Source organism: Protomyctophum bolini, assembly GCF_963924005.1.
Source record: "Protomyctophum bolini genome assembly, chromosome: 3".
In the NCBI taxonomy this organism is placed as follows: Eukaryota; Metazoa; Chordata; class Actinopteri; order Myctophiformes; family Myctophidae; genus Protomyctophum; species Protomyctophum bolini.
This window is the reverse complement of record NC_137864.1, coordinates 2,600,335-2,626,964: the sequence shown is the minus strand read 5'-3', so window position 1 is coordinate 2,626,964 and position 26,630 is coordinate 2,600,335. Positions and strand designations below refer to the sequence as shown.

Genomic DNA, 26,630 nt, shown 5'->3' with positions numbered 1-26,630 from the left:
TGAACCAGGGGGATCGAGGGGACGAGCGGGTGACTTCAGGACTTCGGCGCTCTATTACACTTCTTGCCTAAATTATGGCTGGAGTCAGTCGTCTGATTGGGCAACAGGTACACGAGAACAATTATGGAATATGGAAAAGCATGCAAAGGAAAGACGGGGGGACGGTTGAGAATGAGCAACACAATCAATTGCTCCCTCCTGAGGGCCCTTTTCAGAACCATCTGAGCAGCAATCACCTGGGTGAAGCTAAAGTGGAAGGATAGTATTAAAGGACAACTTTAGTTTTTTTTCAACCAAGGTTCATGTTTTAGGTTGTTATTAGCGAAAGTAAAAGGTGAGCGTTGATTTTCTTTCATTTGCTTCTTTCTTTTGTTTTGGGGATTTTAGCAGTTTTTGACATGGGGGGGCGGGGGCATTCGAGCATGGGGCTAAATATGTGTTTTTCTTTTTTTTACAAAATATTATGGCAATTTTTTTTAATTTATTATTTACTATAGTCTTAATAAACCCCAAGAAATTACATCTGACCACAAAAGATCACAGGATCTATTGAATGTGACAAACTGACATATTGAGCCTATACACACACACAATATAAGCCTTCCCCCCAGTAGGCTATACCTTCACATTCAGTAGATCCTGTGATCTTCTGTGGCCAGATGTAATCTCCTGGGGTATATTAGGACTATAGTAAATAATACAAAAATTAATAACCGTAAAAAATTAGCAGACCTACAAGCTCGTAGCGCGCCACCGAGTGGCGCGCTACGAGCTTGTAGGTCTGCTATTTTTTACAATTTATTTCGACGTCAGGCCCCAAATGGGATAAATATAAAACACGGTTCACACCCCAGTCGCCGCTGTCCTCTCCGCTCTTGGACTCCACGGAGCTCTCCAGCTCGTCAGGACTGGACAGGAAGTCGAACCCCTTCAGAGCCTCCTCCGTGTCGGGGTCGTCGCTGAGGTCAGAGGCCGTGCTGGACGGCGTCGACGATTGTTTCTTCCTGACCAGCTGTGAGAAGAAAAAACAACAACAACAATGTTATGATCATGAGAAAGATGAGAGCTGGGAGGGAGGCCATGCATGGGGCAGACCAAGCACGAAAAGGGGGGATAGTGTAGTGTAGTGTACATGCATGTATAAATAGGGATGGGAAGACGTGGCCATTTCATGTCACAATTATTATCGTGGCCAAAATAAGTGTGGTCAAAATATGCTTGAAACTCAAAATGACACTTTTGTTAAAACAGTTTAAAGGGGCCCCAGACGGAGGTCTCCGTCCTGCTAATTAGCACACTCTGACGCAGCGGCGTCCACTTCGGGAGTGCTTGATAATAATAAGATAATTAGATAATAATAATTAGATAATAAGATAGCCAAAAAGCACCCACTGATCTGAAGGCTGAAGCTCCCCTGGTGGTCACCAGTTTAGGCTTTGAGTGCCAATTCTCCCATTATAAAGAAAGAAATAATTTGTAATTCTATTATGCATGTAATGTGCATGTCATCACCTGTACACCAGATTAGAGGAATTTTCAAAATATGGATGAAAATTAAAAAATATATATTTTTAAGAATATTTTTAAAAAAAATCCCAAGGGAAGACGTCTTGTCGTCTGTGGCATCCGGTACTTAATTGGCAATTAGACGTCTTGACGTTTTTAAAGAGGGGGGGGGGGAGCGTGATTATGATTATGATGATTATTATTATTATTATTAATTACTAAACTTCTACATCTTTAAAACAGACATTTATTCATCACCTATATCATACAGAAACATCAAAATAAAGTACGGCAGTAGTATCGCATTTGATCGAGATTTGTCAATTATACTGTTATTGTTATTTCTTAGTTTTGGCTCAGTTATTACAAAGTTGTGCAAATAATGATTTTATTTTTTATTTTAGAATAATTATTTATGAGACTTATAGCCCTTTCGAGTTTTGTTACTATGTGAATTACTCAATTTCTGACCACACGGTGACCCGTATCACTTGGCATATGGCAGAAATGGATTCAGCACATCAAAATCATAGAAACAACCCATTAACACACTGCCGGAAGTGCTTCAAAATAGGAGCTCTGGGTGGCCGGGGTTGTCTCAGGGCTTTTACTCTGAAAGCCAGGACCCGGAAACAATCTACTAAGAAAAGTTGACTTTACATTGCTAGCTTACATTGCGATCATTTTAATATGATCCAAAAAGCGTTCATATTTTGCGGGAGAGACGGATGAGGAGCAGAAATGAAGCGCCAGCATATCGATCCGTTCATCACCACGGAGAGCGCCCTGGATTAGGAGATACGAGTCATTCTTTCCGCCGCGCTAACATGTAAGTCAACGGCAAGCTAATATGAGCCCAGAGCGTTAGCATACGGCAGCCGAAAGGCGAACGGGCCAAAAAAAATAAAATAGGAACAATTCTGAACATTCTTATCTCGCCCCGTATCATTGAGGATGCGCTAGGACGTCCAGCGACGTCTAAGGCTCAGCTTGTTTTTAATCCTTAAAGGAGAACTGACACGCCCCTCGGGAGCTAATAACTGCTATCAAACAATGCTATCATGATTCTGACGTCAGGGTGGCGAAAGCTTTCCCCAACGACTTCTATGCGGGCTCGCCGGGCTTGGTGGCCGTGGTAGCATAGCAACTTATGCTACTATTTTGGTGTCACATTTAGCTTGAATACTGGGTGAAAGTCTCATTCAAAAAATTAATTTTTCGCAACATTGTTCAGGTGAACTGTGTGTTTATGCTTGTTCATTGTAATAATCAATATCGCTATGATTATTTTATTTATCGCCGCGTCGCTCCGCATGACAACATACAGTCTAGCCCGTCTCAGATGCAGGCTGCACACACACGGACGGACGGACGTATAGTCTCTGGTCAGGTCCCCGCATTGAACTGGGCATGTGTGTACGCACACACACACACACACGGCTATAGTGCATGACAGCGGGGAAGAGAGCTACAGACGCCCGAGGCAGATTCCGTGCCATTGCGTGTGTGTGTGTGTGTGTGTGTGTGTGTGTGTGCGTACACACATGCCCAGTGGCTAGACTGTATGTTGTCATGCGGAGCGACGCGGCGATAAATAAAATAATCATAGCGATATTGATTATTACAATGAACAAGCATAAACACACAGTTCACCTGAACAATGTTGCGAAAAATTAATTTTTTGAATGAGACTTTCACCCAGTATTCAAGCTAAATGTGACACCAAAATAGTAGCATAAGTTGCTATGCTGTGTGTGTACACACATGCCCAGTCCCCCGTAGAGGCTCATGATCTCGTCCGCAAGACTATGCCTCGGCATAGCGATATTTATTATTACAATGAATACAAACATAAACACACTATAGTTCACTTGAACAATGTTGTGGTAACTAACTACGGTATTACAGAGTGAGAGCGAGGGTGTACATGTCAGCCTGCGGCTGAGAGGGGAAAAGAACAGTAGTCGCGCTGCTCTCACAGCGGCCAGACAACAGCAGACCGTCCGTAGTCGCGACTGTCGCGCTGCGGGGCTGAGAGGTCTCAGAGCGGGCAGACAGGGGTGTTGGCGACCGGGGGAACATGGGACTCCAGTCCAAAATTTGCGCTTGTGCTGCAGTTCCCCTAAAAAACCCCACGCCAACCTCAATTGCATTCAAACTAAGCATTTCTGGCGAAAAAATAATTTTTTTCAATTACATTTATAGCCAATATGACGCTAAATGTACCGTCAAAAACGCTAGCCTGACCTATAGCCACTTGTTGCTAGCGCCGTAGCCCCGTTTCAAACTGTTTCAAACTGTTTTCAGTCAGACCACGTGATGTGCTGTACCACCCATATTAATTTCGGGGCATGTCAGCGGACCTTTAAGTCTTACGTACAGAAACTGTTCAGCACAATTATTTATCAGAATTATAGCCCATATCCAGTTTTTTGTGATTAATAATTATTACTAATTACTACATTTCTGACCGTGACCCGTATCGCTCAACATACGGCAGAAATGGATTCAGCACATAAAAATCACATAGAAACAACACATTAACTACTTTTCCTCAAAAATGCCTACATAACAGGCTTCAGGCATTTCCGGACCGGTCTATGTTGGGCAGAAACCACTAATCTCTAGATCACACTGGCAAGGGTGCCCACACTTTTTAGACTTGAGATCTACATTCAAAATGACCAGCTCAACCAGATCTACCCACCAAAAAAATAAATATAGGTCTATTATCCCATTGCTGAAAATATAGTTACATATATTAGACAAACGCACTTGGGAGGGGGAATGAAAACAAAAAAAATAAGTAAATAACTTTGTAATACTGACGTTTGTGAGAAACTCTCTTGAAAACAAAGTATTGCATTTTGGGTTTGAGCTTCCTTTTTTTTTGTCTATTAATCAAATGAATCAAGTGAAGTCACTTTAATTCAAGTGGGAGATGACAAAAATATTTTTTGTTTTTATTTAAATTATATATTTTAGGCTGCATGTCATGTGGTCTACCTGCACAGCCTGTGTGATCTACTGGTAGATCACGATCTACCTTTTGGGCAGCCCTGCGACTACAGCGTCACACAAAAGCATAAAAAGTAGCAGATCCACAAGCTCGAAACCCTGGCGATGCATTCGATGCATTCTGAGCTCGTCGGTATGCTTATACTTTTGCTATTCTCGAGTCGATATGGTGTACGAAACCGTAGCTAGGTCCAGGATGGTCTTGTCTTCATAGTCGATATGGTGTACGTACCGTAGCTAGGTCCAGGATGGTCTTGTCTTCATAGTCGATATGGTGTACGTACCGTAGCTAGGTCCAGGATGGTCTTGTCTTCATAGTCGATATGGTGTACGTACCGTAGCTAGGTCCAGGATGGTCTTGTCTTCATAGTCGATATGGTGTACGTACCGTAGCTAGGTCCAGGATGGTCTTGTCTTCATAGTCGATATGGTGTACGTACCGTAGCTAGGTCCAGGATGGTCTTGTCTTCATAGTCGATATGGTGTACGTACCGTAGCTAGGTCCAGGATGGTCTTGTCTTCATAGTCGATATGGTGTACGTACCGTAGCTAGGTCCAGGATGGTCTTGTCTTCATAGTCGATATGGTGTACGTACCGTAGCTAGCTCCAAGATGGTCTTGTCTTCATAGTCGATATGGTGTACGTACCGTAGCTAGGTCCAGGATGGTCTTGTCTTCATAGTCGATATGGTGTACGCACCGTAGCTAGCCCCAAGATGGTCTTGTCTTCATAGTCGATATGGTGTACGTACCGTAGCCAACTCCAAGATGGTCTTGTCTTCATAGTCGATATGGTGTACGTACCGTAGCTAGCTCCAAGATGGTCCTGTCTTCATAGTCGATATGGTGTACGTACCGTAGCTAGGTCCAGGATGGTCTTGTCTTTAGAGTCGATATGGTGTACGTACCGTAGCTAGGTCCAGGATGGTCTTGTCTTTATAGTCCATATGGTGTACGTACCGTAGCTAGGTCCAGGATGGTCTTGTCTTTAGAGTCGATATGGTGTACGTACCGTAGCTAGGTCCAGGATGGTCTTGTCTTTATAGTCCATATGGTGTACGTACCGTAGCTAGGTCCAGGATGGTCTTGTCTTTATAGTCGATATGGTGTACGTACCGTAGCTAGGTCCAGGATGGTCTTGTCTTTATAGTCCATATGGTGTACGTACCCAGGGCTCGACAGTGCGACTAGGTACTCGCATTTGCGACTAAAAATATCACTGTGCGAGTTGTAAAATTCAATTTGTAGCACAGGTGCGACTACAGGATTTGACCATTCAATCGTGATAAAGACAAGTCTCTGTCTACAGCAAGTGTACATTCTATAGTCGTGGTTCTATACCTAAATTTATATTTCTGAACGGCGGTGTCGTTCGCCAAAAAGAGAAGAGCTACAAGCTAACAACGTTCATTTGAAGATCCGTCCCCTTTGCTCGCACCTCCCCTCCCTGTGTTGCTGCTCCGTGCTCTTCCCTGTCAGAGCGAACTCAACGGGATAGCATTAGCATGATAGCACAGATTCAGAAGGAATTGCTTGGACCCCGACACGTTATTTGCAAAGTTTGTTTGTAATGTTCAAAGTTCAAACGTATCTTACTTTTAACCAAACGCGGGTGAAACAGCGTGCAGCCGTGAACGCACGCGCGCGCACACACATGGAGTGGACGGATTGATGTTTATCAAAAACAACCCTTGTTTAGCGTTTGCTTACAAAAGCGTGTGCCCAGCGTAAATGATAATGTGAATGACCGAACTGGCTGGATTACCGTATTAATATCAGTCAGTCAGTCAAAGCCAAGGAGAATGTTACAATACTAATTCACCATCGAGCAGCCTCTGCACTGTCTGAATGTCACACTAACATGATAGAACAGCAGGATAAAAACGGATAGCCTGTCTATCCATCCATGAGCAACATATTATCTATCTAGCTCTGGTCCATAGCTCTAATGTGTTGCACGTATTAGAGGTATGGAATGGAACAGAGCTACTATCGATCTATCTATAAGTATTAGCATAAAACAAATTGATCATATATATTATATGAAAACAAACATATCAATGATATGATGAATATCACTATTTTGTGATAATTGCTGAAAAGATAGTGATATAATATTTTGACATATTATTTCCACCCCTACCTCATCACTTCATTAAAGAAAAATCACACCCATGTTAAGTGAGGGGCGCTCTTGTCATCATACATCTTCAGATATCATCTCATACTGGCCAATCAGAATGCCTGTTGCCTGTGATTGATTAGCTGATTTGCTCGTTTACATATGACATACATTTTCCCTTCAATGTCAATGGCGTTTAATTTATGTCATATTTAGCAGAATTTTGACGTAATTTCTCTGTTGATCGTCAATGGCTCATTTTGAGATGTGTGGGGACAAAGGCTGTATATAGGAGGGGCTAGCGCCCCTTAAAAATACATCATTTTTCATCGTGCTCCTAAAATAATTTGTGTGCTACTAGATTTTTCAACTTAGGCGCACACGTGCTACTTGGAAAAATGCTAAGCGTCAAGCCCTGTACGTACCGTAGCTAGGTCCAGGATGGTCTTGTCTTTAGAGTCGATATGGTGTACGTACCGTAGCTAGGTCCAGGATGGTCTTGTCTTTTCCTTCGCTGTCATCATCCTCGTCTTCGTCGCTGAACTCCGCTGCAGTGTTCTCTATGAACTTAAACACCTCTAGAACACTGGCCGAGTCAGACATGCCTGTTTTACTGGGGAGAGAGAGAGAGAGAGATACTGTTAAAACTCTTTCAGCGCCACCTGGTGGTCACCAGTTTAGGCTTTGAGTGCCAATTCTCCCGTTATAAAGAAAGAAATAATTTGTAATTATATTATGCATGTAATGTGCATGTCATCACCTGTACACCAGATTAGAGGAATTTTCAAAATATGGATAAAAAAAAAAGAAAAAGGGAAGACGTCTTGTCGTCCGTGGCATCCGGTAATTAATTGCCAATTAGACGTCTAGACGTTTATGGCTACCAAACAGTTTTTAATATTGGCCTGAAAAAACATCAGTAGACCTCAAGGTGAAGTAAATGTAATCTCCCTTCTCCTTGTATGCGTTTCATTTGCTGATGACATGTATTGAGTATAATGCCACAGACGAGAAACAGTTTAACCCATTCTGACCTGAGATCAGATTCTAAAAATGCCTGTTTGAAAATGACAGTTTTCTGAAAAAGCTATGTTTCCATGTCAGTCGTTCTTCGATTAAAAAAAAAATAGCAGACCTACAAGCTCGTAGCGAGCTTGTAGGTATGCTATTTTTCAATAGCTAAAGCACAACATGATGCTAATACCAAAAGGGGTTCCCATGTATAAATTATGGATAAGGGGTCAGGACAACGAGGCCTTTTCGTGGAGGGGTCAGAATGACATTTTGGACTTAAGACTGTTTTTCGTCTGTGGTACTCAATTGCATACACAGTAACGAGTGACATAGAAACATAGCCTTTTCAGAAAACCGTCAGGATGTAGAAGACATTTTTTCTTAGAATCTGATCTCGGGTCAGAAATGGGACGGTGTATATATAGATAAAAGTGTATGTGAACAACCTGACCACGCCGTGGTCCTTCAGTGAGGGCGGCTCCGTGCCGTTCACCATGGGTTCAGGCCTCCTGTCCCCGGCTGCGTCCCCCGCCAGGCCTAGCAACGCCCGGACCCTCTGAGACTTCACATCCAGGATGGTGTCCGTGTAGCCCACCTCCTGGAGATACCTGAGAGAACACACACACACACACACACACACACACACACACACATTTTGACATTCTGACGTCGAAATTAAAAAAAAACGTTCGCTCTGAAAGAATATTATATTCAAAGATGTGTGCCGTATTTTCACGATTTTTCAAAAATAGCAGACCTACAAGCTAGATCTGCTATTTTTCAATAGCTAAAGTATAACATAATGCTTAGTTAAAACCAGGGGGGGGGGGCAGTCAGACAGATATTTTGTGAAGCCACTAAGGAAATCGGGACATCCTGAAAGTTCATATAATGGCCTGTTGTGGCGCTGTCATTGGGCCCAAAAAAAAAACCCATATCCCCATAGAGGTCCATGTATTTGGGCCCAACTTCACCTAGACTGTATTACCTTAATAAACATGGTCATGAATACTTTCTGCCTCCAGTCACTAGTTTAAAATCTCATTTCTCATGTCATAATATTCTTTTTGGAAAATTATGGTCCAATTTATTAAAAAAAAATGACCATAAAGTCACATATGTTCTGTGGGGTGTGGCTACCGTTACAGTCTATGAACGGGAGCCACCCCCCCGTTCGAGTCTAAATAAAAACCAACTAAGAAGAAGGGGGGGGGGGGGAAGTCCCGCCTCGTTGTCTGGGCCAGCCAATGGGCTCAGCTGGGCCCAAACGGATCTAGAAAGATGGCGATTTACAATACAAAGGACTGACAGGCTTCATTTTACGTCCATATCAGACCCGGCGAACGCTTTGTCCATTGTCCTTTTTTTACAGTCTATGGTTAAAACACCAAAAGGGGTTCCCGCCCCCAAAATGGGTTAATAATTTTATTTTATGTCCACATAAGAGACACAATACACAGGGACACAAATATTTACAAGGTGCTGTACAGAGTGCAATCAGCAAATCCCGGACAGATACCCACACGCCCCCTTCAGGGGGTACAAGTAACAGCGTCTTCGCCAATATTTGGCGGCTACCGATAGTGGAAGAGATTACGCACGCACGCACGGTATACTGTATATTGTACATATAGTGTTTGTATTTGTTGAGGACATGTATTATTGTGTTAATTTTGTATGCCATGTTGAATACATAGGACCACAATGGAAACAAGATCCGTTTAGCTTCTTCTTTGTCTGACTCAGTAACAAGTGCTGTGCCACATTTTCTGACTAACAAAGTACCCTATTGGCCTGAATATAAGGGCAATATAATGGAAATATCCTAAAAAAACGGGGTCGAAATAGACTATTTGACATTAAATGTTCTTTTTCCCCCCACTAACTAGTCTTGGAAAATGGGGGTCGTCTTATATTATAATCAGAGTCATCTCATATTCGCCGCAATACGGTATTCAATAATCAATCACACACACACACACACACACACACACTACAGCACCAGACTAAACAGATTTGACAGGTTACGTTACTTTTCTCTTTCCTTTTCAACGAATAGTTCCGTTTTCTTTTTCCAAATAGCAATAAAAGTCAGTCTAAATTAATTGAGTTGTCCAGTATTGGGTAGATACTACGAGTTTCAAAATCGTATTAATCACAGCAACACTTCAAAGTCGTCCTAGCTTTTAAAGGAAGTCCTCTCTCTCTTGACTGTGGTGGGAATGAAACAAAACAGCTGCTTTAAAAAGACATACATAATTGTCTAACCGGCATTTTCACAATAATGAAAAGCATGCCGTTGTGACCTAAACACTGATGTACACGGTGTGGAAGCGTGTTCGCTCTCAGTCGCAGTAGTGGCGAGTGGTTATATCTCTCATACTGGCTACAGCAGAGTAATTGTACACACAATTTGCATGCCGTTTTAATGCATTGGTGTGCTGTACTATTAAGCTGCCTGCCGTCATATATATGCAGTCGTCCTATAGAAGAGACGTACCGATCTCAAAGGCTCAGAATGGGTTCTGCAAATGCCTGCCAGCGTGTCGCGGGTTCGGATCCCGAACCCCGATGGCTTTTGATGCGTGTCACTCTCTCGCCGTTGCGTTTACTGTATGCCATCAATAAAGGCAGAAAGGACCCAAAAAGAAACTAATGAAGAGAAAGGGTTCTTATGATATTGTTGCACTTGACTACTACGCTAACCTGATCTAAATAATCCCTGAAACGCTTGCGAATGCCTTCGCCAGGCATTTTTGATCGTTGCGGTCGGGGAGGAAAAGAAACCTTTTATCTCCATATTGTAACTTTTTGTGTTTTTCTATTAAAGGTAGAGTAAGTGATTTCACTCAAAAAACCGTAGGTTTCGTTTTTGGCTGTGGGACCTATAAGCCTTCGTCCAATCAGGATAGAGAGTCAAAAACGAAAACTAAGGTTTTTTGACCCCCCCAGGGGTTAACTGGGGACAGGGAGGAACTCCTTATATGGTCAGCACACTCTATAGTAGAGAGGATTATCACAAAAATAAGTGATATTTGAATTAAGTGAAATCACTTACTCCACCTTTAAATGAATGCCCTACTTGGTCATTGGCATAACTACAGTATCACACATCACACCGCACCTCGAGCTTGTTGCATATCTGCTAACTTTGCTATTTTTTTTTAAATTTGAATATCGAAAAGTAACTGTAACTGAGGTTTCCACCCGACAGAGATGATGTATAAAATTAATAACCGGGTCGTTTTTTTTATGCGGTGAGTTACTGTGTTTACAATGGATGAAAAACCTTGTCCTAGCAAAGAAAGCAACATCCTAGAACACAGTCCTAGAACACTTCTGCTTCTCAATGTGTGCTCCAGGGACCACCTTGAGACCCCGATCTAAAGGACTGATAAATAATTAGAAACAAAATGGACGCATATGGGTCTGTAACTCTTGTTCCAAAATAACTTTAGTTCTAGAACTGCTTCCGTTCTAGATCCTTTGAACCTTGGTGCCGTCATGGAACTGAGAGTGTAGAAAAGGAACCAAATTGACATGTACCGGGCCCATTTACCTTTTTGGTTCCATTTGTACACTCCCAGAGTTGAAATGAACACTGAGGATTTTAAAGTCGTTGATCACACTACAGCGTCACACAAGAGCATCAGAAGTAGCAGAGCCACAAGCTTGAAATGCAGCGCGACCGTATACTTTTAGTAGCCTATTAGTATCGGTGTGGTGTGTTGTGTTCCACATGCAGTGAGCTTGCGTGTGTGTGTGTGTGTGTGTGTGTGTGTGTGCACATACATTAGAATATTCATTGTCTGGGTTCTGTTGGCAGCAAACCTAAGGCAGAAAGACATTCTAACTGTATTTTTCTTTTTTTTTACAAATATTGTGCAGCCGAAGCCTGTTGTATAGGCTTACCATACGTCCTCTTTTGCCCCGGACAAGTCCTCTTTTGGGGGACTGTCCGGGCAGTCCCTGGGAGTTTTATAAATTCCTTCAAATGTCCGGGGTTTTACACTTATCGCCTGTAGTGTATCGCTACGCTCACAGACCATTCAAACCAATGTGTATTACAATGCACGTTCAATGGTTCGTAGTGGAAAAACACTGTGGGAGGCGGACTTTCAGCCCGAACCCCGGAATGTGTATTATCCATAACTGCATGCACGCTGCCTGACAGCACTGGTCCTGACAGCAGGTCAGGGAAAGGCTCGCTGGCTGCTCTGCCGTCTGCAGATAGACTGTTGTGTTGTCTGCTCTCCGTGAGGAAAGCTTGAAATGCCAAAGAACTATCTCATCATTGACATGCAGAAAAAGTAGGCTACTGTTTTCTTAGCTTTGTGACTGACCAATGAGATGCAGATTGTATTGTCTGCAAAGGAACTATGTGTCTGTCACAAATAAAAGTTCTGTCCTGCAAGCCCATGTCAACCACACAGACAAGGCAGCCGTGCGCGAGGCGAGTCCTTCTGCAAATTAAATTGACCGAATATTATTTTGAACAACCTAGCAAAGCATAAGATATGATGGATTGGAGAAGCTGGTCTCTCTTACTATAAGAGATAAGCCATTGCATACAGGTCAGGTTCTCAAACTTTTAAATTTCAAGGACCCCCATAACTCTGAGAGTAAAACCAAATGGACCCATTTGGAGTCCCAATTGATTCCATTTGTACAGTATCAAGAGTTAAAAGTTATAAAACGGTCCATTTGGTTCCACTTGTACACTCTCAGAGTTACAGACCTGTAAGGGTCCATTTGGGTCCATGTGTTACACTCTCAGAGTTACAGACCTATAATGGGTCCGTTTGGGTCCATGTGTTACACTCTCAGAGTTACAGACCTGTAAGGGTCCATTTGGTTCCACTTGTACACTCTCAGAGTTACAGACCTGTAAGGGTCCATTTGGGTCCATGTGTTACACTCTCAGAGTTACAGACCTATAATGGGTCCGTTTGGGTCCATGTGTTACACTCTCAGAGTTACAGACCTGTAAGGGTCCATTTGGTTCCACTTGTACACTCTCAGAGTTACAGACCTATAATGGGTCCGTTTGGGTCCATGTGTTACACTCTCAGAGTTACAGACCTGTAAGGGTCCGTTTGGGTCCATGTGTTACACTCTCAGAGTTACAGACCTGTAAGGGTCCATTTGGGTCCATGTGTTACGCTCTCAGAGTTACAGACCTATAATGGGGGGGTCCTTGGATCACACCTTTGAGAGCCTGCTTTAAACAAATATAGAGCATATTTGATGAGAGGATTTGATTTTGGAGCATCACTTTTTTTGTTATAGATTATTTTGCAATCTGAATTTAATTCAAACAGAACCGCGCACGCACGACACATGCACACGCGCACGACGTGCACATGCACACCGCGCATGTGTCCTCTTTTTGGTCATTCAGAATATGGCAACCCGACTGTTGTACTACAGAGCCGGAACCGATTTCAGATGCTAACGTCCGTTGCCAAATTTTGTGTCGTAGTCGTAGAAACACCGATTACCGATATCGCACGGGTATTTCGTAAAAACCGTGCAAAATCATTAAATAAAATTGAAAAAGCAACAACCGAATGAAATAAACACAAAATAAAACATTTAAATGTAACTGTGCAATTAACACAAAACAAGAAAATGTAAAATACACATGATTTAACCACTTAAGAGCTATTCAAGCGTTTTCAAAAATACAAAATAACAATGTTTTTGTAAACCTGGGACACAACGGCTGCCTATTTGCCAGTGTACCTAATGGCTGTGAGAAAAAAAAAAACATACCTCTAGTCTAAAAAAAAAAAAATCAGTCACAACATCACAGAGAAGGAAGAGACGTTCCATACTGTACCTCCCCTGTGGAGATAAAAACCCAAACGTACGACTCCACGACTCCAGAACCACGGGAAATACTAATGTACAGTATACCAGCTCCACACACACACACACACACACACACACACACAGACACACACACCACAGGAGAGGAGAAGACAGAGGAGTAAAGATATCCTCTCTCTCTGTTTGTGTGTGTGTGTGTGTGTGTGTGTGTCTCTCTCTCTCTCTCTCTCTCTCTCTCTCTCTCTCTCTGTACCAGCCTCTGCGGTCGCAGGAGGGCTGCACGCCTCGACACAATCCTCCATTCACAGTTCCCGTCAACCGCATATGCATGCACACTGTCCCTACACAAAACGTGGAAACACACACACACACACAGCCACATAGTCACAAAACATGTGTGCGCGCACGCGCGCACACATACACAGTTTTCCCACACAATGATTGTGTGTGCACATCACTTACAGTACATTAACGACGGCAGTTACCACACACACACATATATATGTATCATGAGCTACGTCAAAAGTTATTTAACAGATGTAAAAATATAGATTTGATGTGGTTAAGTGATGCAGAGCGACTGAGATGGATTTTTGAACAAAAGATATTTGCATTAGCAGAATATATAGAGAAAGCTTGGGACATAAGGACAAAGAAAACTTATATGTGATGTATTATATTATTTTATTTTATGATAATGTATATTTCTGTTTTTTGTTTTGATCAATTGTGTAACTTCTGTGTGAGAAGTGAACGTGATATTGTTTATGTTGTTGGTGTCTTATAATCCCGTAAGGGATGGGTCTTAATTGACAAGACACGAAAATAAAAATTCATTCAATTCATTCATTCATTCATTCATTCATTCACACACACGTCTGTCCCGAGGCTATATCAACATAGGCATTGATCATATTTAACACACTAAACATGCAGAGAATACTGATCATATTGATCAAGGTGTAAGATATATTGATAACATATACTGAACAAGACAGTAACAAGGGTGTTTGGTACAAGAGTTTAAGTTAACCCCTTCCAGTCTGGACTGAACCACAACACTCTTTGCTCTGCATCTCTCTCTCTCTTCCAGTCTGGACTGAACCACAACACTCTTTGCTCTGCTTTTCTTTACACTTCCTCTCTCTCTCTCTCTCTCTCTCTCTCTCTCTCTCTCTCTCTCTCTCTCTCTCTCTCTCCCTCTCTCTCCCCTCTCTCTCCCCTCTCTCTCCCCTCTCTCTCTCTCTCTCTCTCTCTCTCTCTCTCTCTCTCCATTTCCAGGCAATTCGTGACCCGGGTTCAAGGGTCACACAAACTGTCTGTGGTGTAGGCCAGTGCCTGCCTCACACACACACACACACACACACACACACACAATACAGTCTTTGTCCACGCCAGGCCCCCCCCAGAGCGGCTGGGAAACATTGAAACCGCCCCACCCAGCTGGCCAAAGCTGGAACTGCAGGCGGGGAGAAGTATACATGCACGAGGTTCTCTTTGTTTAGAAGGCTGGAGACCGTGTCCCTTAGCCCATTCTGACCTGAGACCAGTTTCTAAGAATGTCTTCTACATCCTGACAGTTTTCTGGAAACGTTTTCTGAAAAATCTTTTCTATGTCAGTCGTTCTTCAATTTAAAAAAGAATAGCAGATCTACAAGCTTGTAGATCTGCTATTTTTCAAACACAATGCTAACACCAAAAGGGGTTCCCGATGGAGGGGAAAGGAACTGGTTGGAATAACGTGTTCCGTCCAACCAGGGAAACTCCCCCCTGTCAGGTGTAAAAGGAGCAACTTGGACACTCATGCACGAAGGAAGCATGAGTTCAAGTCCGTTGCTCTCCCCTTGTCCCCCATATATGGGGATTAGGTTGACGGAGGGTGTGTAGAGCCCAGGATCACATTAGATCATTGAAACTGGGTGAAGATGGGTTGCAAAATCGTGGGATAAAAAATATAAGTAAAAAAAAGAAAAGCAGGCTGGAAACCGGTTTTCCCTACACATCAAGACACTGGACTACAAAAGCGCATGCTTAGGTTACAACACAATGGACTGACTTTGGCTTCACTGTGTGTGTGTGTGTGTGTGTGTGTGTGTGTGTGTGTGTGTGTGTGTGTGTGTGACTGTGTGTGTGTGTGTGTGTGTGTGTGTGTGTGTGTGTACTAACTGTCTAAGTAGTTGCCGTCCTTGTTTCCAGCTGAGTTGATGAGAGCTGTTGAGAGGACTGGGTTCATCACTGTCATTTCCTTCATCTGAGAGGGAGAGAGAGAGAGAGAGAGAGAGAGAGAGATAGCACAAGAGTGATTGATTGATTGATTGATTGATTGATTGATCGGTCTGTTCTCACTCTACAGAGCTCTTTCCCTTCCGGGTTAAACAGGAAGGTGGGGGCCTTTGTGAGGGAGTACAATACCACTCGCATTAGCCAAGGGGCCAGCTAAGCACTCCGATGTTGAAGCGCTGGGCCCTAGTGGTAAGAGGAAGGACTGCAGGCGGACCCGTGGATTCTTGACGAGGAAACCCCGTGCAACCGAGCGCTCAATGTTCAAGCCCAGCTGCACTTCCGCAAAATGCGGAATCAGCGAAAAAATGCGGAAATAGACGGTACTTCCGGCAGCCTTCCGGGTGCTTCAAAACGCCACTGAGCAACTTCCACTGACATGAATACTGGAGGGGGCGGAGCTTTGCGCCAGTTCAGTCTCTATCCTTTTAATACTCTATGGCATCAGCTCACAGCCTTTAGCTAGCAGTACAACCAGTTACATTAGCTCACAGCCTTTACCTAGCAGTACAACAAGTACATTAGCTCACAGCCTTTAGCTAGCAGTACAAACCAGTTACATTAGCTCACAGCCATTAGCTAGCAGTACAAACCAGTTACATTAGCTCACAGCCTTTAGCTAGCAGTACAACCAGTTACATTAGCTCACAGCCTTTAGCTAGCAGTACAAACCAGTTACATTAGCTCACAGACTTTAGCTAGCAGTACAAACCAGTTACATTAGCTCACAGCCTTTAGCTAGCAGTACAACCAGTTACATTAGCTCACAGCCTTTAGCTAGCAGTACAAACCAGTTACATTAGCTCAAAGCCTTTAGCTAGCAGTACAAACCAGTTACATTAGCTCACAGCCTTTAGCTAGCAGTACAAACCAGTTACATTAGCTCACAGCCTTTAGCTAGCAGTACAACCAGTTACATTAGCTCACAGCCTTTAGCTAGCAGTACAACCAGTTACATTAGCTCACAGCCTTTAGCTAGCAGTACAAACCAGTTACATTAGCTCACAGCCTTTAGCTAGCAGTACAAACCAGTTACATTAGCTCACAGCCTTTAGCTAGCAGTACAAACCAGTTACATTAGCTCACAGCCTTTGGCTAGCAGTACAAACCAGTTACATTTTCTTAGCGATGCGGTACAAATTGACAAATGTCGGGTGCACGGCGGCCCACCATCATGGACAGCGAACCTTTGGAGATACGGCGCTTTGAAAACCCTGTTATATAATGGAGGCTCAACGGAGCCGGACTTAAAAATCCCATAGCTGGTGCGGGGACGGAGGCTCTTCATACTGTAGCCGGAGCAATGCTAAAAAGGCGGACGGGCGCGTTCATATATGGAGCATACGGTTGTACGAACATACGCGTAGAAATAGATAGCACCAGTATAGGCACCATTAGCCTAGCTACGTTTATAAACGTAGATGGCACAGAAAAAGTGAAACAACGTTAAACTCACTTTGTCACTCACTTTATGCATGCCTTAGGTTTTCTTAAAACCTAAAGTCTCTTGAACGTGACATGGCAGTCAATGATGATAGCTAAACAATGAGTTGGCTTTAGAGTAAGCTTATAATGTACATGTAATATCACACACTTCCTTCACACATATTCCTGCAACTTTCACCAAAAAAAACAAAAAAACAACATCAAATAGAATTGTATTACAACATAAAACATGTCCACAGCCCGTCATTTATCATGTTCACAATGCGAATGACTATTCTGAAGAAACACAGGCAGACAGACAGGCAGACATACCAGAGTCATAAGAAGGAGGTTTCGTGTCTCCCTGGTTGAGTTCCGTCCCATATTTCAGCTTGTGGTATTTGGCCCTGAGGACACATGCACGCGCACACGCACACGCACACGTATTATTCTATTACAGCTGACACTATGTGGCTTTACCGTCATCACACACGTAATCATGAAGAGACTGCAAAACTGGCCTAAAAATAGACATACAATGTTAACCCGTTCTGACCTGAGATCAGATTCATACGAGGTTTCCCACTGGACACACACTGGGTCTGATCAACCCATTCTGACCTGAGATCAGATTCTAAAAATGTCAGTCGTTCTTCGATTAAAAAAAAAAATAGCAGACCTACAAGCTCGTACGTGGGCCACTCGGTGGCGCGCTATGAGCTTGTAGATCTGCGTAGATCTACATCTGTGTGTGTGTGTGTGTGTGTGTGTGTGTGTGTGTGTGTGTGTGCGTGTGTGCGTGCGCGTGTGTCCATTAGCCCTATACTTTGATGAGGTTGATCCGTTCCGCATGGAGCCTATAATCTCACGAATATAATCTCATGAATAATCTGATTATGGGTCAATGAGGGGTTAAACTAAATGAAATAATTGGATTACCGAGGTGAACATTTAATAATCCCCCCCCCCCCCCCCTTGAATTGTTCCACCTTTTTTTTTTGCTTTGCGAATGTATAGACGTATGCTTTCCCATGACAATAAAACTTTGAATTGAAATTTAGAGAGCGCGTGTGTGCGTGCGTGCGTGCGTGCGACTGCGTGCGTGTGTGCGTGCGTGCGTGCGTGGCACACTGAATGAGTGCTGTGGCAGGGGGGGGGGGGGGGGGGGGGGGTGTTTGGTATACTAGTTTGGGTCCATTTCCCTCCATTAATCTTGACTACATGTGTCAGGAACTCGGGGTCATGAACCCGTGTCAGCTGCACACACTTATTTGAACGTGTGTCATTCCATTTCCCACGATCATTTGTGTGCAGTTGTGTAACCTGTGCGGGTCTGTGTGTGCGTGCGTGCGTGCGTGCGAGACAACTGAGGACCAAAGGTTCTGATTTGTGCCATAAGGTACCATATTTTCTAGAATGAAATAATGTCAACGCAGAGAAGCTGGAAGTACCCTCACTAAAAACGCCGGGACACACGTCCCAAACGCTTCTCCCTTCTGGCTCCAAAACTGTGGAATGCACTTCCCATTGCAGTCAGAACTGCAGCATCACTCCCAATCTTCCGCCGTAGTCTGAAAACCCACCTTTTCAGACTCCATCATGGCCCATAGCACTTACCCTATACCCCCTTAGATAGCATTTCTGTAGACTTGGATAGCATTTGATACAGACTTATAGCATGTTATGTAGACAGCACTATAATTGCATTGTATGTAGTCATAGCACGCCATAGTACATATGTATAGCATAGTAGTATATATGTATAGTTTATATGTATAGTTTCATTATATAGATATTCCTTTCCTTTACTTTCTTAGCTTACGCATGTTTCATGATAAATGCTTTTATGTGATGTATTCCCATGCTTTTTTTGTTCTTGCTTAATGTAAATCGCTCTGGATTAAGAGCGTCTGCTAAATGCCTAAATTGTAAATTGTCTAGAAGGCAGTAGTCATGCAGTTCACAACAATGTATTGTAACTATCGAGGGCTGCAAGATTCTTGTTTTTATAATTGTTCAATCATTCAGGGACCCCCAGGAGTACTTTCCAGGTAGTTGATATGGCGTCGCAATACATTTTACCACTTTATTTTTAGTTGGCTATTCAAAAAATATCGGATCTACAAGCTCACAGTGGAACGTTTTTGTTTTAATCTTCAAGTTAAGACGGTCTCTTTTCCCGGGGGTCCCTGTGGCACAAAACATTGTCAGATGGGGGTCAAACACATCATGTCAATGTGGTGGTCCTTGGCATGTTAACCCATTTTGGGGGCGGGAACCCCTTTTGGTGTTAGCATTATGTTTATGCTTTAGCCATTGAAAAATAGCAAAATAGCAGATCTACAAGCTCATAGCGCGCCACTCGGTGGCGCACTATGAGCTTGTAGGTCTGTCTATTTCTTTTCAATCGTTAATGTGGCGAAAATCATTGAATATATATTTCAGAGCGAACAGAGCTAAAATATTTGCTTGTGTGGGGGAACTACATATTTTGAGATGGGGGGGTCCGTGGTCCAATAGAGATCATTCTGGGGGTCCTTGACATGAAATAGGTTGAGCACCACTGACATAGAAAAAGGAAGGGATGTCGGCACACTCAGTTGTAGCTCCCAGGAAATGTCTTTAATTGTTACAGTTACAGTTTATTAGTAACAATAAAGCGCTACAACTCAAGCGTGCGGACATCCCTTCCTTTTTCATTGTACGTATTTTTGACCAGCACCTGTGGAATTTCTGGAGATGTGCGTGCTTCCTGTCGTATCCCACAACAGACATAGAAATATGTTTTGTTTTTTCCAGAAAACTATTAGGATTTAGAAGCCTTTTTGGGTTAAATAAGCAGTGCGGTTAAACAATGTTTGCGTACCTACCTCTCTTGTTTCAGAGCGTACTCCAGCATCTTAATTCTTCTGACCAGGTCTTTCTTCAGATTCTCCTGACCTCTCCTCTCCCCCTGCAGAAAGGCTATCTGAGCCTGCACACACACACACACACACACACACACACACACACACACAGGTTAGCCTATAGATGTAGGACAAATTATGCAGAGCCAAAATATGTTTATTTTAACTTGGTCTGATATGCAAGACATTTTCTGTAGTTCATTGCAGAATACAACTCAGGATGTAATCCAAAAGAATTTTACAAATCACATTTTCACTCCATCTCAACTTTAACCCAAATTTGGGGTGGGAACCCCTTTTGGTGTTAGCCTCATGTTATGCTTTAGCTATTGAAAAATAGCAGACCTACAAGCTCGTAGCGCGCCAGGTCTGCTATTTTTTGAAAAATGGGTTACGTTTAAACATGTTTAATTATGTTGCATCGTTGTTGTAAAGTAGACCAGAAGGCAAAGCTCTCAAAAAAAAACAGTCAATCTAGTTTTGTGACACATTTGCAGACACAATTTCGGATCGTTTGTTGGTTACCATAACCCGGAAGCCTGAGGTATATAACCCATTCTGACCTGAGATCAGATCAGATTCATACGAGGTTTCCACTGGACACACACTGGTCTGATTAACCCATATCTGACCTGAGATCAGATTAAAAAAATGTCAGTCGTTCTTCGATTTTTCAAAAATAGCAGACCTACAAGCTCGTAGCGCGCCACTCGGTGGCGCGCTACGAGCTTGTAGATCTGCTATTTTTCAATAGCTAAAGCATAACATGATGCCAACACCAAAAGGGGTTCCCGTACAGAATGGGTTAATATACTATGCATAGGATCTGTCTGTGCGCTGTTAGAAAATAACCTAATCTACAAGCTGCAACTATACAGTAAATAAATCAGGCGAAACCACAAACCTCTTCTTTTTCACTCCAACTCCCATTTCTCTTGTGAGGACCAGGACAATTGTTGTCCTTACTTAGGGGTGACTATTTCACAAACTCTTGGCCCTCACAAGTACAGTATAGTAATATACAGCAGCCGCAGCAGCAGCACACACTCAAATGCATGTACTGTCAATGTCATGCACGCATACAATGCTGAGAGAGTGGTCAGTGAATTCTGATGTGTGTGTGTGCGCGTGTGTGTGTGCGCGCGCTGCGCGCGCACACACTCATAAACAAACAGCAGACAGACATGAGGCTCAATGGACATAATGAGCTACTCACTCACCTGTCTGTCTGTCTGTCCGTCTGTCAGTCAGTCAGTCAATCACGCAGCAAAAAGACACAGCAGAGACTACAGTACACAGAACAAACACAACAAAACAAACAAACAGCATCTTCAGTCACCCTGAAAAGCCAAGTCAACATGTCAAGAGAGAGAGAGAGAGAGAGAGAGAGAGAGAGAGATGTTCTCCACAGCCTCGGAGCAGCAATGATGACAAAAAAAAAAAAACCACAACAATCCCTGTTATGATGTAAGAGGAGAGCGTGGAACATACGGTATAGCTCTTGTCCCGGAGGACGTGAGTGGCCTAGATGCCATGAGTGTGTAGTAGGAGCAGACTTTTTTTGTTTTGTTTCCTCTGAACCAGTTCATCTTTTACTCAAGGTCCGGGGACAACAATGCCTGTCGCAAGCCGATGATGTTATTCATTTGTCCATGTGTGGTTCAGCCACATCCTTGTGAACTGAGTGGTGCAACTCCCCTCTCCTCCTCCCCCCCCCCCCCCCCCCCCCCCCCCATCCTCTCCTCTCCTCTCTCTCTCTCTCATTAGCAGGCAACAGTGCAGCACTAATACCATCTCTCTCTCTCTGTTTCTGGCACAACAGCGCCCCCTGCTGGTACTCATTATACTGGCTCATTAACACATGCATAGGTGAACGCGGACATCGCCGTTCCTTGGAGTGGTTGGCGCCACTACGAAAACAACATGACACTTTCTATGAAGAGCATCAAAACACATATATAAAATTATATTAGAGATGTCCCGATACTGTATCGGGAAAAGTATCGGATCGGCCCTTATTTGTCATATCGGGTCATATCGGTATCGGCGAATATGCCAGTCTAGTAAGCACCGATCCGACACGAGGGGGTAAGGGGTTGACAGTCACTATATGGCAGGTAAATAAAAAGTTGGGACATGTGGAGTTTGTGCACATTTGAGTGAGAAGTCTGCTATATAAACACAACACGAGATATATAGCTAGATAGCTATAAACGCGACATCCCTAAATTATATTTACATATATATATTTTTTATTATTTTTGTATTCATTATTCATTTATTAAGAATATTTTGATTTGATCCCATTATTTTGTAATCCATTTCCGCCCGGTGCCAATTGCCTAAGCTCTAATCTTGGGCCCTATATACTCTCCCTCTGCCAACCTGGGATGAGCCCCAAAGTGAGCTCCTGCTTCCTCCAATGCGTGAGGAGTCAGCAGGCCGCTTCTCATCATCATATTATGTGTTTTCTAGGGGACACGGGGGAGAACATGCAAACTCCACACAGAAAGGCCCTTTCGCCAACCCCACCAAAAGGATATGGGCACTGATGACGCGGAGGAGAGAACAAACTCCCCCGGCACCCACAGCGTTGGGAATCGAACCCAGGACCTTCTAGCTGTGAGGCGACAGCGCAACAGACACTGTGCCCGCCGCAAAAAAAAGGCCCACCTTGCGTCTCCACACGGCATTAACCCATTCTGACCCGAGATCAGATTTAAAAAAAATGTCTTATACATCCTGAAAGTTTTCTGAAAAAGCTACGTTTCTATTAGGGCCGGGACTAATTGCGATTAATTTAGATTAATTAACTACAGAAAAATTAACGCGTTAAAATAATTAACGCATTTAATCGCATATTTTGTTTTCACCGCCGAACCGGAACGTTTCTCACTGGGCGCACGTTTCCACTTACCTAAGATGCTGACGCACCCAGCAGCAACATTGCTGTCTGAGCATTCACTTCCGCTAGTACTAGACGATAACAACAAACTGAAACGGCACACGTTAGCATGAATGCAGACCCAAATAAGAACGCGCAGCTTGGGAAATTTAGTGGGAAATTTAGATTTAAAAAGCGAGCGGATGGAAGCGTGGACAGAAATGCAGTTGTATGCATATTATGCAACAAAGAATTTGCCTATCACCGCAGCACATCGTCCCTCACATATCACATCAATGCCAAACATGTTGCTGCTAGCGTGGAAGTTCACGTTACTCCGTCTTCTTCAACGTCGCAACCTACACTCGACCTGATGCCTGGTTTCAGAGGCAATATGACTAAGTCCAAGTCTGACAAAATAACAAACTCCCTGGCTTACTGGGTTGCAGTCAACTGTAGACCACTTGCGGTGGTCGAAGATATGGGGCTGCAAAAAGTGCTACAGATAGCTTCGTCTGACACAATAAACAATGTTTTGTTGCTGAAGTTTATGTATTCACTATTCATTCCTTTACTCATAAAGTCATAATCCATTTGAAAAAATTGCTTTCTCACTGTTCTCGGGTCAAATAATGATATGCGATTAAAATGCGATTAATCTAGATTAATTAATCGCAAAGCCTCTGATTAATTAGATTAATTTTTTTAATCGAGTCCCAGCTCTAGTTTCTATACGTCAGTCATTTTTCAAAAAAATAGCAGACCTGAGCTTGTAGATCTGCTATTTCTCAATAGCTAAAGCATGACACAATGCAGGGGTGCCCAAAAGGTATAGATCGCGATCTACCAGTAGATCACAATGGCTGTGCAGGTAGATCACATGACATGCCCCCAAAGAATATTTCATCTAAAAACAATGTTTGGCATCCGCCACTTGAATTAAGTTGACTTGATTGATTGACTGACATGAAAAGGGCCTGTCAGCTCAATGCAATACATTGTTTTCAAGCGTGTTGCTGCGCACAAAATGTCAGTAGATTACAGATGAAATACGAAGAAAAAAAACTCTACCTATTTCATTTCTCCCCTTTCCCATTCCAAGTGCATTTCTCTTAAATATAATGCCCTGCAGCGCCGCTATTCCAAAGCCATTTTCAGCAATGGCATTATGTTTTTGGTGGGTATAGATCATGTTGAGCTGGTCATTTTGAAAGTATAGCTCTCAAGTCAAAAAAAGTCTGGGCGCCCCTGACATAATGCTATAACACCAAAATGGGTTCCCACCCAAATTGGGTTAAGTATAACATGAAGTCTTTTTTTAAAGACACACGTCCGTCTTCATTCACGCTCTGGAGACATGGGACGGACGCTAAGCCTTAAGACGTCGTGGGAACCAATATAACGACCATCTGAGCTATGGTGGGGTCAGCGGCGCCGGTCAACTGGAAGCTGTGGCCGATGATGTGATTTTATGAGGGTTAACGCAACATTTGGACTAAACTAAAAGCATCTGAAGGTGGTTCTCAACCTGTGGGCCAAGGGGCACGGTTGATGGCCCATTGTAAGCACAATGTGCCATTTATAATTGCTAAAATCAAAAAAATGACATATGTTTTTCCCCAGTCTTCATCGGTTAAATGCCGATAATTAATTCCAAAAGGGCTTATACCGTAGATCAGCAATTTGTCAGTGCATGACGGCACCAAGGTGCAAGTTACTAAGTGTAACTCAGCTATATATGATCCTTAAAAATGTCCTAATACTATAACCCTAACCTCCAAAAACCTTTTGTAACCATGAAACCATTTTTCTTGTGAAGACCAGGAAAATGGTCCTCATAATGTCTATTTCTTGTATACGTGCGCACGCACGCACGCACGCGCACACACACACACACACACACACACACACACACACACACACACACACACACACACACACACACACACACACACACACACACACACACACACACACACACACACACACACACACACACACACACACACACACACACACACACACACACACACACACACACACACACACACACACCAGGATGACCATCATGGCGTCTTATCTGCCGATTACTTACAAATAATTGCAATTAACATATTGTTTTTTGCAAACAAAAGTAAAGTAAAGTAAAAAACATAAATGACTGACATATAGGTATTTAAATATTTTTTTAATAGCTGATCTACTGTACAAGTTCACGCTTTGCGTGTTAACAAGGCAGAAACCTTTAAATAAAACAGCACTGGACTTCTAAACACCCCCTGCAAACTGGGTGAGTCAAGATGCTGGGTAACTATGGCAACGATGGCAAAGAGTTGAGAGAGTACAATTTGATTCAAAGACATCAGACACACTGTGGAAACTGAAGACAGACAGACAGGTCGCCGAGGTTACAGATGTTACAGTGTCGTGTCCACACACACATCCATCACACTACTTGCTAAGTTTAGCTGAGGCAAGTTTTTATTTTTTCCGTTAAAAAACCCATTCTGACCCGAGATCAGATTCTAAAAATGTCTTCCGAAAAAGCTATGTTTCTGTGTCAGTCGTTCTTCGATGATTCAAAAATAGCAGATCTATACAAGCTCGTTTTTTTTTAACTATTTTTCAATAGCTAAAGCATAGCATAATGCTAACACCAAAAGGGGTTCCCGCCCCAAAATTCACCCAAAACATATATTTTGTGTAACCGCGACCAGTGACGCGTTATGAGCCGCGTATAAAAGGTTGGTTTGATTAAAAAACACAATCTGGGAAAATAATTCGAGATAAATGCATTTTAAAAAAAAGTCTGTTTACATGGAGGAGGCGGACGGAGGGGACTTTTTTCCCCCTTCCGTTTAATTTCCTGTTTATCAATCGCCTAGCAACTGACAGCTATTCATACGGTGGTTACTAGCGCAATTAAAAAAGGACAACTTTAGTTGTTTTCAACCGCATGGTTCATGTTTTAGGTTGTTATTAATTTGCTGCTTTCTTTCGTTTTAGGGATTTTAGGGGGCATTCGAGCATGGGGCTAAATATGTATTTTTTTACAACATTTTATAGCAATTTATTTTTTTATTATTTACTATAGTCCTAATAAACCCCAATAAATTACATCTGGCCACAGAAGATCACAGGATCTACTGAATGTGAAGGAGGCCTATACTGGAGGTAAGCCACATGTGTGTCATATATGTCAATTTGACACATTCAGTAGATCCTGTGATCTTTTGTGGCCAGATGTAATTTATTGGGGTCTAGTAGGACTATAGTAAATAATAAAAAAATAAATCGCTATAACATTTTGTAAAAAATACATATTTAGCCCCATGCTGGAATGTCCCGGTCAATGGCGGTGAATGTGTTTAATAATATTATTATTACTGACATAATTTTATAATACACAAATATTTCCCTGAATCTTGAAACAACTCATATTTAAACTAGTATAGACGGATATTCCTCCTGCTCGTCACTGCACACAGAAGTACTGCATACACTTGGCCTCAGTGTTTGAGTGCAAAATACATTTTGAGCATGTGCTCTTTTCTTTCATAGGCTGCCGTCTAGACTTTAAGCCAAATTCCAATACCCAAAATCTCGGCTACTCGCTCACTCGCACTCAGTCACTCCAGCAAGG

General features: G+C 42.8%; 1 protein-coding gene across 1 annotated transcript in view; it reads right to left on the bottom strand.

Moving 5' to 3' along the window:
- The window catches only part of strn (striatin, calmodulin binding protein), a 59,860-nt gene that overhangs the window by 18,218 nt on the left and 15,012 nt on the right, over positions 1-26,630 (bottom strand). The window contains exons 2-7 of the mRNA XM_080759751.1: positions 20,068-20,171; positions 17,531-17,604; positions 15,659-15,743; positions 8,107-8,268; positions 7,124-7,259; positions 850-1,012 (exon numbers count right to left, since the gene is read on the bottom strand). Coding sequence (XP_080615877.1) covers positions 850-1,012; positions 7,124-7,259; positions 8,107-8,268; positions 15,659-15,743; positions 17,531-17,604; positions 20,068-20,171 — 724 coding nt within the window. The remainder of the gene's footprint in view (positions 1-849; positions 1,013-7,123; positions 7,260-8,106; positions 8,269-15,658; positions 15,744-17,530; positions 17,605-20,067; positions 20,172-26,630) is intronic.